The 12,302-nt window shown below is 39.3% G+C and overlaps 1 protein-coding gene across 1 annotated transcript in view; it reads left to right on the top strand.

Moving 5' to 3' along the window:
• Positions 1–12,302, top strand: part of epha3 (eph receptor A3) — a 115,537-nt gene that overhangs the window by 79,798 nt on the left and 23,437 nt on the right. The window contains 5 exon segments of the mRNA XM_042495261.1: positions 1,140–1,302; positions 1,613–1,785; positions 3,572–3,604; positions 3,607–3,685; positions 8,856–9,041. Coding sequence (XP_042351195.1) covers positions 1,140–1,302; positions 1,613–1,785; positions 3,572–3,604; positions 3,607–3,685; positions 8,856–9,041 — 634 coding nt within the window.

Below are 12,302 nucleotides of genomic sequence, written 5' to 3'. Positions count from 1 at the left end.
GTCCTGAATGCGGAACAGTGACAAGCTGTGAGAAGATTTATAGTTGTGATGAAGAGTTGTCCCGGTGCAGGTCTGGTGTATCAGTTACCTCCTCACACATAGAGCAGTTTAAAAAGCTTTGTGCGCCATAAAACTCTGATCCACTCCATCAATGGACCTGAAGTTTCTTTTGGAAGCTGTTTTTTTTGTGTGCATGTGTGTGTGTGTGTGTGTGTGTGTGTGTGTGTGTGTGTGTGTGTGTGTGTGTGTGTTAATGCCATTGCCTGTACCAGCGAGTGCCTCTTTATAACTGGGTCTATAAAATGAGGATTTGACTATGCCTGAACTCGATTCAGCCTTGGATGATTTTTATGAGCTTGGCTATGTTGCAAAACATGTAGCTCATTTTTTAGGATTGTTGAAGTCATCCCTAATAGGTTGTTATTAAGATTTAAGGCCTTGTCCTATTTTCCAACTAGTTAGCAGTTTATTTCATAGCATGGAATTGGTTTTATAATCATGTCATTGTAAGCATTTCTATAACGTCAACCGTGGACAATTTATACCCGATATTAGATACAGACAGAGAAATTCAACAGTTGGTGTAAAATATATTGTTGTTCATGACATAATTTAGCATTTCCTTGGTTGTATATATATATACAACCAAAAATAATACTATTCAAATGGGCCTTCTTACTATCCTAACTGTTGGAATGACACCCCAAATAAAGAAAAAAAAAGTATTTTCTCGCCGTTTCTCTTCTTCATATACCTCCTGTTCTCGCATCTTCTCTGCACTGTTTTTCTTACTTCCACATCTGGAAACAATGTGCGGAGCGCAGCCCTGGTGTGTAAATCCTCCTGTTGTTTTATCAGTGGAGATCAGTAGGAGAGAAGTCATAAAATAAGAAGGACATAATTCTTCAGATTGGGAAGAAAGCTGCCAAACTGTCTGGGATGTTTGTGTGTGGATGTGTATGAAAATACACATGCGCATAATGCATTCTGTGTTGCATATGTGTAAATTGTGTTCATAAATAGTTCTAACCCAGACTAAATCATAGTTTTTTTCTTAACAAAAAACCCCCCAAATCAGTCTCACAAATGTTTAATTCCATTCTCCGTCCCTCTCTTTCTTTGTCCATCTTGTCCTACAGGAGGAGCAGGAGACCAGCTACACCATCCTTAGGGCTCGGGGTTGTAATGTGACTCTGAACGGTCTGAAGCCCAACACCGCCTACCTGCTGCAGATCAGAGCTCGCACTGCTGCCGGATATGGAGCCAGCAGCCCCAGTTTCCAGTTCGAGACCAGCCCCGACTGTAAGTTCATCTCAGAATAGGAGTTTTATAGTAATTCTTTTACTGCTCTTGTTGGTCAGACTGGTATGTAAGGGGGTATGAAGGTCAAGCACAGGGCCAATAATATCCTTTCATAAAGTAAGAACTGATCATGAAAAGTGAGATTTTGGAACTATTCCTGTTTGAAACCAAAATATTTGTTTTTTATTTTTTATGTTTTTTTAAAATCGTGAATTTACTTTTCTAATATCTGTTTCAGAAGCTGTAGCTTGAAGTTGCAGCTGGATGGTTAACACTGCAACATTACCTGTTGCTCTCTGTCTTTCAGCAGCCTTCTCCATCTCCAGTGAGAGCAGCCAGGTTGTTCTGATCGCCATTTCCTCCGCCGTGGCCATCATCCTGCTCACTGTGCTGCTCTACGTCCTGATTGGCAGGTCAGCTCACCAGTCACGAGTGTTTTTTTTCCTCCAATCACAGCAATCCTTTTGCTCTCTCCCTTCGTTGGTACCTAAAAGTTAATTGCATACTGTTCACCTTTTTCACCACATTCTATGAATTTTGATATTTCACCATTTCCCTCTATCCCTGTAGCATATACTGTAACAACTGTATGTACATGTGTGTGTGTTTGTGTGTGTGTGTGGCTGAAGTTGGCAGTCAGTACTGTTCAGAGAGAGTATAAATCCATGGCTCATTATAAGACTTACTGATCCTCTCTTGGTTTATAAGAACTGGGATTATACACACACACACACACACACACACACACACACACACACACACACACACACACACACATACACACAGCTCTTGCTAGCCTCTAGGCTTGGCCAATGGGTGAAGTCTTATTGGGAGATGTGGGGCACTACTTATGACCTTTCTCTGTTTTGGATTTGGCAGGTTTTGTTGCCACAGCAAAATCCAAACATCATGATGAGAATAGAGACTGCACTTGTGGCAAACGGCCACTGTACGTATTACACACGGTTTCATGAGGCCTGCTTTCCACATCTATACTTCTCTGCACTTTTACCATCAAGCAAGTACAAATACAACTAGGCAGTTTGCCATTATAGATGAGTTTGAAAATAGTCACAATCATTAGAGATGTTTTTTCTCGCAACTCTTTATAAAACAGTGGTTTGTTTTTAGAGCAGGCTGTTTCGAGCTTGAAGTGGTTTCCCCCTTTACTATGGTTCGTTTTTGGTCATATGAGAAGACAGTAATCGGACGGAGTCCATGATGAGAAAGTACGGTTTCTGCTCCATTTGCCGAAACCAATCCTAGGAGGCTTCATTTGGATAGGGAACAAGATCAGAACTTATGCTCTTTGCCAGCTGCAGTGGCACGTACCGAGACTCAATGGTTTTAAAACTCTAATTATAGGGTTTACTCCTAGAGGAAAGTCATTTTCCATCGATACAGTTTTTTGGACCAATGACAAAAAAAAAGTCCTTACTCACGTGTCGTTTTGCACGGTTTGAAAGTAAAAAACCTCTGATGTGGACCACCACAAAGCGGACAAAAAGCTTTTAAAATTAACTCACATTATCTTACTACCCTTTTGTTGTTTGATCTCTTTTTATTCGCAAATGGTTGTTAATTTTATTAGGAAGACTCCTTAATTTGAACCTTAGACCCAAATTTTGGCCCCATACTCCCCAGGCATTGAAATGTCCACTGCTTCATAAAAATAGTTTGTATGGGGTCAAATGTAGAGCATTAAATTTACCGGCAGGGACTAATAAAATACAAATTTATTACTCTAGAGGATCCGTTCACCTTTTTTAAGTCTTTTTTTTTTTTTTTAGGTTGCTGTGATTTTTCCTTCGTAAAGTTAATTTGTGTGTGTTTGTATCACAAATCAAGCTGCAGGTTTATGACTGTGTGTGCATCATGGCTTGGAGATATGCCATCCTTGTTCAGCTTAGCAGCATCTGTAGTGTTATTCTAACAGATGATTTGCTGTGGTTAACTGCTTCGTGTTTGCTTGAAGGAAATTCTTCACCCACAACGCAATTACTGAAACAACAGACGATTCACCATTTTTCAGAGTTTAACGCTCGTTACCCAGCTTGTTCAGTGTGGACGTACTCATCACTTATCAAAATGCAAAAGTGGCTGTTTCTGAATTTGAAGCAGAGCACTAGCAATAGGTTGATGTGTCCGTACAAAGTCATATGTGATATGAAGGGACACATGAAGAGGCAGAGGGATTTTAAATGGTCATTACTTTGATGACAACCATGCTCTCTTCTGCCTTTTGCCTGTGCGTTCTGCCAGGTATCAGGGACCATACGTGGACCCCCACACGTATGAGGACCACGAGCCAAGCTGTGCTATGAGTTCGCAAAGAGGAGCAGGATGCCTCACGTGCATCGCCATTGACAAGTGGTGGGAGCAGGTGAGAATGAACAAAGGAAACTGCTGGGTCAGACGTTTCTGCTTATGCATGACACCACACAGGTTTATTTCATGCAAGAAAAAATCTAAGTACTTAAGATGAAAGCTACATTGAAAAATTGTCCTTTTCTGTTTATTGTGAATTCTACTGTTGAAATTCTAAAAAAAAAAAAATGTTTTTGGAAACAGGATGTGAATTTCTCTCAGTGCCGTTAGAAAAGTGCGTTCCCAGCTGTTAGGGTCGTCATGGTCCAAACAGTGGGTCACGGAGTATTTTCTGAATAGATGACCCCTAGAAGAGTGACTTGTGAACATGTCAAATTTGGTAGGAAAAAAACACACACACTTTATTTTTGACATACAGTTAATTTCTGCCACAGAGCTCTTATATTGAAGTGCTGATTGTATTTATATCTAGCAATATTTATATATATATATATATATATATATATGTGTGTGTGTGTGTGTGTGTATGCTATATATATATATAAATATATATATATAATACTATACATATATTTATTTGTGTTCTAAGCCAAAACATATATACATTTTGTGAAATAAAATTGAATATGTGGTAATTTATCTAATGTGTGGACCTCGAACTAATGACTCAGGAGAAATCTGGACCCCATGCCTGGACCAGTTTGGAACCTCTATGAGTGTAATGTATTAGGAACTTCCTAAGAAACTATGGCAGATTACCAGTACATGATGTGAAACTAATTGGCGATTTCTAATTCTCACTGAATTCTCCAAAGTATTAGCAATTCATTATTGCCTCACTGGACAAAGAGGGAACATAAATTATGATAAATGGGCTAGGATCAAGTTCAGATCACCAATTTCCCCGAGTCATCAAAATACATGTTTATCAGTAAAGAAAACAGGTACCAAAGGGTCATTCCAGATGAAAGTATAAAGTAGAGAAAGAAATGGTTACTTCCTCTCCCCTACCTCTTCTTTCCCACTCTCACCTCACAGTAACTTGCTTTCTTGTTACTCTTTCATGCTATATCTAAATGACAAAGACACACCAAGTGCTCAACTACATATAGAAAAAAAGAGTTGCATGTAGAGCTTCCATGTATCTACATTTTGTAGCGGCAGGCTAGTTTAACTGTATGCCATATCCTGCACAGCTGGGAATAAGAAAGCATTTAATGCCCCAGCCTGAGGTCCCTTCTGTTCAGCCCTCCTCTGTGATGGAGGGAGAGATGGTGACATTCGAAGTCGTTCTGCTCACCTCCAGTTGGTTTACTTCTACATTTCCAGCCTATATTTTCCCCCTTCATTCTCTTCTTTTTTTTTACATTTCCTACAGGCAATTGCCTGATGCTCTAATTCCGAAGTCGACTGATCGCAACAGTTAAACAAGCCTCCTCCCCTCTCCTCTCTTCTCCTCTCATCATGTACTCCCTGATAACTTGAGCAGGAGTGCAGACGGGAGGGTAATGCATTGTGATTCATGTCGAGTGCAGGCTGAGTAGATGGAGAGTAAAGCACACAGCCGATGCACAGAGGTCGGTCTCCAGAGTCCCACCAGCCCTCCACACTGTAAAGCTGTCAGGACAGCCTGAGAATCTAATACCTGACTCCACACTGGGCTACGCTACACTCCACAATGCATTTTTTATAGTATATAGCAGACAAAAAGCATAGGAATATCTATAGGACTTCATTGATACACAGGTAGATATTGGCTTATTTGTTATAAATAAGACAGGACCGTCAGCTTCTACTTCTGATATGAAGTACTCTTTTTTTTTATAGTGGAATCTAGCAGTACTACACAGATTCTCTGTTGGAATCCTTTTTTTGTGGTTTTACACATTTAAGCATTTATTACAGGCCAGTTTGGAGTCCTTTAGTAGGTGTTTATAGGTCCGTGGACAGATTTTGTCAACGCTGTAACATTCGCAACTGTGCAAGACACTGCCATAAGACTTTACAGGTGTGTATGTGAGATCACATTGAAGGGCAAATTTGAAGATGGCTGTGGTCTGGACAAGGGTGCTGGAAAAATAAGAATAGGGAGCAGGTAAGGGACCACTGACCCCCTTGCAAATTTTAGAATCCAAGGATAGCCAAGGAATGATCCACCCTACTCCCTCTATGATTGGCTAGCAAGCGAAAAAAAGCAATAAATGGAAAGCATGTGGGAAAACACTGTATTAATAATATAAAGTATGATTAACACCACTATCTATATCATCTCTCCAAACTTGAACCCTACTACCTTACACTCAGTGAAGAAGGCTACACTACAGTACACTATCCATTTTTAATGCGCACAGTGCATAGCCGAGACAAAGTATATTTATTTTAGTGTGTCTCAGTACTTAGATAAAGTTTATCTTTCCATTGTGCAGCTTGTCTATTTTGTCCATGCTGGAGAGCAACTGTGAAATCATGTTCAGGAGGTATTCAATCACACTTAGTGTCCAATAATTGCCTTGCTTTCACTCCACAGCTACAACTTTAGGTGTTAGATGACTGGAGCCACTTGGGGCGAACTTTCTTTGGATGGTCCAACGCTGCCCTTAGCTTAAGAACCACATTCATTTACACCTTCATTACAAAATGATGATTGTTTGTTTGTCTACAGCAACTATAGCTCCCTTGAGGCTTTGATAATAATTGCTTCTGGGATATAACATTGTGTTGCTACATGTGAGTGCTAATGAAATTATAGTTTTACAGTGATTTATTATTAGTAACCAATAACTACAGTAGTAAACACAACAAAATGTAGGATATGGATAAAAGACCCTGAAATCAGTTGATGTTTTTAAAAAAAGGCATGAAACCAATTATCATGATGCCGTGCTATCTTCAATAATTACTTCTTGGTAGACAACTGGCAATTGCGGGGAAATGTGAAATTTATTTCTGTTGTTATTTTATATATTTAGTTAAACGATGCTCTGACTTATTTGACGTTTCCACTGTGCTTATTTTAATTACTGTGTCGCTTTGATAGTGTCCTTGATTAACTAAATCTAAGAGCATGGAAGCTAAGCAGTCTACTGCTGGGAACTGAAACTGCAGCAAAATGTATAATAGACACTTTTTGGAATATTTTAACCACTTTGCACACTAACTGATAGAGGGAGTGGTAAACTTGTTAAGTAAAATGACTGTTTTTGTCTATGGAGTCTGGTGGCCTTGAGGCTTTGTCCCCCATCAGAAAGGGGTGTCTGATGGCGAGGTAAAGTGGTGAAAATATTCTAAATATAGCGTACACTTTAAGTGATTTTGATTCTTTTTTTATTTTAAAAAAAATGTTTAAGGTAGCTATAAACTAACCAGCCAAGGCAGTGTTTTCCCAGTGCCCTTTCATTTTATGTTTGTGACGCTGGGGTTTTTGCGAGTTATTGTAAACACACGTGATTTCGTCTATTGGATCAGGTTAGTGAGGAAAGGAAGTGGGACTTCAGCTTTCTTCCCTAAACATTGTAAAACAAGTACATGCAAATTAAACACCAGAGGTGAACATTAAAGCTAGGCTATGATATAAACAGTTTTATCCGTCAGCTTGAATACAACCACCCACCAGTGTGATTTTTACAAAACCATACAAGCACTCTGAACCATCCACAACAAACGTCCTCTTTCTCCTCCACCCCCATCTGTCTTCATTAAACATGTTAACAAGACTTTGATCTGCTTGCCAATCAGTGATTGTGTGTTAAAAGACAGAACACATGCTCCGCTCTGCTTACATGGTTCAGACTTTAATATCAATGGGATACCTATAGCTCTACTCAGAGCAGGAAAGGAGCGAGTGTCCCTAATCAAGGCTTATTAGACCGAGATCTTCTTTCTCAGAGTGACCACATAAAAAAAAGGTGCCTTGGCCTGGCTCGTCTGTCCACCGCCGAGGGCCAGAAGAACAGGCATGCACTTGGTATTTAGACAGGTTGTAATTATTCTGGCTTAAGTTCTTCCAGACTCTATTGCTTCAAGTCCAAGGTTTGACCCATGTTCTCTGATCCAGAGCTGCTTTGGGAAATGATTGTACAGGACTGAGAGAGATCTGCACATGTCTTAGCTCTGAGATCACCTTGCATGAGCACGCTTGATATGCATATACATTATAGGGGAAAAACACACAAAAATACATGCACACAGATATACACATTCTGCTCATCCTCTACAGTCCGGCCAAATCCCCGTCACCAGCTGTAACATGGCTGGCTGCCTTTGAAGTGGCCAGCCTGCCTACAGAGCTTACAGTACCTGGTGAAACTCACAAAACACACATACACAGGCATGGGCTGAGGTAAACACACACATCCCCTCACCAGCACGGAATGCTAATTGATCTCTCCCAGAGTGGATGTTGAGTCACGCTGTGTTTTAATACGACACTGAAACAAAGATCATTTTGCTCTCTGAGTTTTTATTTGGACTGTGGATTTGGGTGGATCAGTTTCAAAGTTTATTACTTCACATGGTGTCATTACTATAATTAGTGGTCATAAAACGTAATTATACAGTGATGTCTCTCCAAAATCAATAAATACTTTTCCTGATTAATGGGAGTTAAGTAATGGCAGACGCAATCATCAAACTCCTCTTTGATCTGGAGCTTCATCTTTGACTCTAAGTGGTCATTCCATATGTAAATATTGTATATTATGACACCTCAAACAACAGTTGGAACACTATTCTAATTCAGTGCACAAGAACTGCATGGACAGCACCTCTGCCTCTTACTAAGCTTGTTAGCAATGCTCTCAGTGATGAAACTGACCTAGCCAGGGGTTAAGTTGTGACTTCAAACATCCTTCAAAATGAATTTGAACACAGACTCTCTTTTTTGGTGTTGCAGTGGCTCAGTATAAAAAATACACTCAGAGGTTTCCAGATAAGTTACCATGACATAGATCCCTGTGTAGTTAGCTGCGACAGCTAATCCAATCATCTTTTACTTTTGGCTGGGCTCAAAGACAAGTGTTAATAATTTTATTCATTAATTTATTTTTCTTATTTTAGTTATTATAATAGTCAGAACTAAAATTCTGACTTTTCCAAAAATAAATAAATAAAATTAAAACATAATAAAAATAATAATAATAAAAGAAAACCCTATAAAAATATAATAATAATAATAGTAATAAAGGCTCCTAATTTTCATTTGTTGTATCTTTCCTGATTGTCTGTAGGTGAGTTTGGTGAGGTGTGCAGTGGTCGCCTGAAGCTACCCAGCAAGAAGGAGATCTGTGTGGCCATCAAAACTCTTAAAGGAGGATACACAGACAAGCAGAGGCGGGACTTCCTCGCTGAGGCGTCAATCATGGGACAGTTTGACCACCCCAACATCATCAGGCTGGAGGGGGTGGTAACACGCAGTAAGTGCATCCATGACTCATGACTTATAGGTGCATTGAAGGTAATTAACTTAATTGTAAAATTGAATTCAACACAATACAACTTTTTTCAATATTTCATATTTGGGAATTTTCCAGATAAAAATAGAACATTATTTTTTCAAATATAAATTCTGATTGCTAATTCAAATTCATTAAAATACAGATATTTAGCGACAATTGGTATAATGCTTAACAAAGTTAAGTTTAAGCACAAGAATCAAACAGAACTGAATAGAGCAATGTAGACTCAAAGAGAACAGACCAAAAAAGAAAACAATAGAATAGAACAGAAGAGAATAGAGTAACGTCGCAATGAAAAAGGATAAAGAAAAAAGAAGGAACAGAGATACAATTTGCATTCACATTCCGTCACAGATTTGGCATCTCCAGAGAGTCTTTTTACCGATTCCGGATTTGCAATTGTCTTTGACAAATGGCTCTAAAGTGGCCGACACTTCTGTGAAAGAGCGCAGGAGTTTTATTGAGTTGCCGTGGTGTAAATCTCTGCAGATCAATGTGCTCTGATCAAAGCCTGTGTCCAAAGCGGGCATAAATCCATAAATCCATATCTCCGACTCGCTCCCCTCTGGGCCTCTTTATAAGACTATCATTAGCACACAGAAGGCCTCTTTAAAAAGGAATGACTGCAGAAAAAGGGAAATAATGAGTCTGAACTTTGTCGCTGAGAAACGGGCCTGGCCTCTATCGCTCCCTGCGGCACCGGGCTTGTTAAGTAGTTCTTCTAGTGTGGTTATTCTAAAGAGTTGAATAAAATACACAGAGAACTTCCCTTACTTTATTCTCCCCAATTTTGGGTTCCTCTTATTCTTTTGTATTTATCTCCCCTTCCTTTGTGTCATTGCAACGCCTTAATTGCTCCCTGCCTCTTAAATTTTGGTAATTTGAATCCAGTGACTTACTAGCATGGCCTCTGCTAATCAAAAGCACCATTGCTGAGGAACCACAGTGTAATGTGCAAACAGCAACAGGCGGGGCATTCGAACCATATTGTGCTAATTAACTTCCTTGCACTTGCACTTATAGTTTTTGCAGAAATATCAGACAACTCCAGGAAAAGAAAAGAGAGGCAGAAATCCCTCAGCAGATAAAAAAGACAAATTGATATTTCAGACATACTTATGATTCATCATTTTGAGTCACCACTGACAAGAAAAAAAGCTGCAAAATTGTAATTCACACGTGTCCTCTCAGGAGGAAAGACAAAACAGTCCACTGCGGGACTTTATTTTGCAAAAAAAAAAAAGAAAAGAAAATGGAACTATGATTTTTTTTTTTTTTTTAGTTTACCATAATCTTTTTATCTGAGAGTTCTGGGAGTAAGATTATAAATGGAAAAAAAGGCTATTCTTTTTTTATTTTTTATTTCTTTCATCTTCTATGGTGAAACAATGCATTAAAGGGATGTTTTATAAAAAAAAAAAAAAAGAAGAAGAAAGGAACAACAAAGAAATGTCTTCGATTCTTTTGAGTTTACTGTATTCTTTTCATCCAGAAGTTCAGGGAATCAGATTAAAATGGTCAGAAGTGGATTCAGTGAAAATGTTTGGTAATAGGACATGGTGAGGTTTTGGATCCTGTATACATTGTTTTTCACACACACACATTTATATTTAGATATTTATATTTTAATTAGCAACAAAAAGACTTTGCTAATAAATCAAAAACTTTAATGGACGCAGTAGTTGTAGCTGTGTAAACATCTGTAAAAAAAAACACATTCTCTCACAGTTCCAGCTTTGTTCCTCCCTGCGTGTTATTCAGCCTTGAACACAGGACGACCTGAAAGTGAAAGAGTTTTTATGTGTGTGATCCCTCATCAGTGTGACTGTTTGTGTAATACATCTTACAGTGCACCACTCTTCCTATTAATGTCCAGCCGGTGAAAAATGCTGCAATAACACAAGACTGCGGTTTCATTTGCTGCTTCTAGACTAATAGGGGAAGCCCGATATTCAGCACTATGAGCTGAGAGTGTGTGTGTGCATGACATTTGGAGGGATACCTTGAACACATGTGCGTGAGCTGGAGCAGCATGAGTGCAGGACATAGTTTTAGGAGGTCCATTTGATATGCTCTCACACACAAACAGACACACCTACACACACATACACACACACACACACTGCTGTAGGGTGATTTATTAAGCTGCTCCTGTTAATTCTTAATAATCCTGAGACTTTCACACCCCATTTACCTTGCTGCTGCTTTTGGCTGATCCACAGGCTGCATATTTGCAGGCGCGCACACAGACACACACACACACACACACACACACACACACACACATGCATGTACTCTTTTCTCTCACACACATCCACATTTGCTCACACTCACGCTTGTGTTCACAGAATAAAGGGGCTTGGGGGCCTTTATCTTTGCTGCCAATGTTGAGAATAGAGAAAAAGAGGGAAGGGAAGAGGGCGGAGGACAGGAGGGAGGACCGGGTGTGTGTGTTCCCGTTTGAGACTATAAAAGCCGTCCGCTGGTAAACGGAGCGATCCATCACAGCCTTTTAGGGAATGGGGGGTGGGGTGGGGGAAGGGTAGAGGGTATTTATCTGTATCTCTGACTGTGTTTAAATGATGAGAGATTTTTTACTGTAAATGTCAAAGTGTTGCAACTATATTGAGACAAACTGTTGGGAGAGCTGAATCCATTTTTGGGAGGTTAAAGTTCTGCAGGACTTTGCAAAAAAGCCACAAAGAGCAAGTCATAAGGAAAAACGCATATCAGGGGAAAACTGAGTAGCATACTTTTTTTGTTTTTGTTAAAAGGGTATGTACTGCATGCTTCATTACTATCACAAACTGGAAGTCAGAGTTATTTTTTTTAATCTCTACAACCCTAATGTAACTCAAGCACACCTTCTGTCTTGGCTCATTTATGTTAAGCTGTTTGTTGCGCCAATTTTTCTATTTATTTTTTCATCAGTGTCTGATTGACTCATAGGGGGATTCTGAATTGTAATTCACACCAGATCTACTTTGATTAAATTAAAGATACTGAGTCAGCCAACTTCCAACATTACTAATGGACTTTTTATTTTTTTCCAATGAGAGTAATAGATTTGTTTCTTTAGACAACTGATTCCATCACCCTCTCCACTCAGCCCATGTCATTCCTGAAAATAACTATGTCTCGCCAGATGTGGGGAGGGTTTGCATTAATACATGCAGGAGGTATGGGAGGAAAAGGGAAAGATGGGGTGATGGGGAAAGA

The sequence above is a fragment of the Plectropomus leopardus genome, chromosome 10 (genome assembly GCF_008729295.1).
Source record: "Plectropomus leopardus isolate mb chromosome 10, YSFRI_Pleo_2.0, whole genome shotgun sequence".
In the NCBI taxonomy this organism is placed as follows: Eukaryota; Metazoa; Chordata; class Actinopteri; order Perciformes; family Serranidae; genus Plectropomus; species Plectropomus leopardus.
This window is presented reverse-complemented; position numbering and strand designations above follow the sequence as displayed.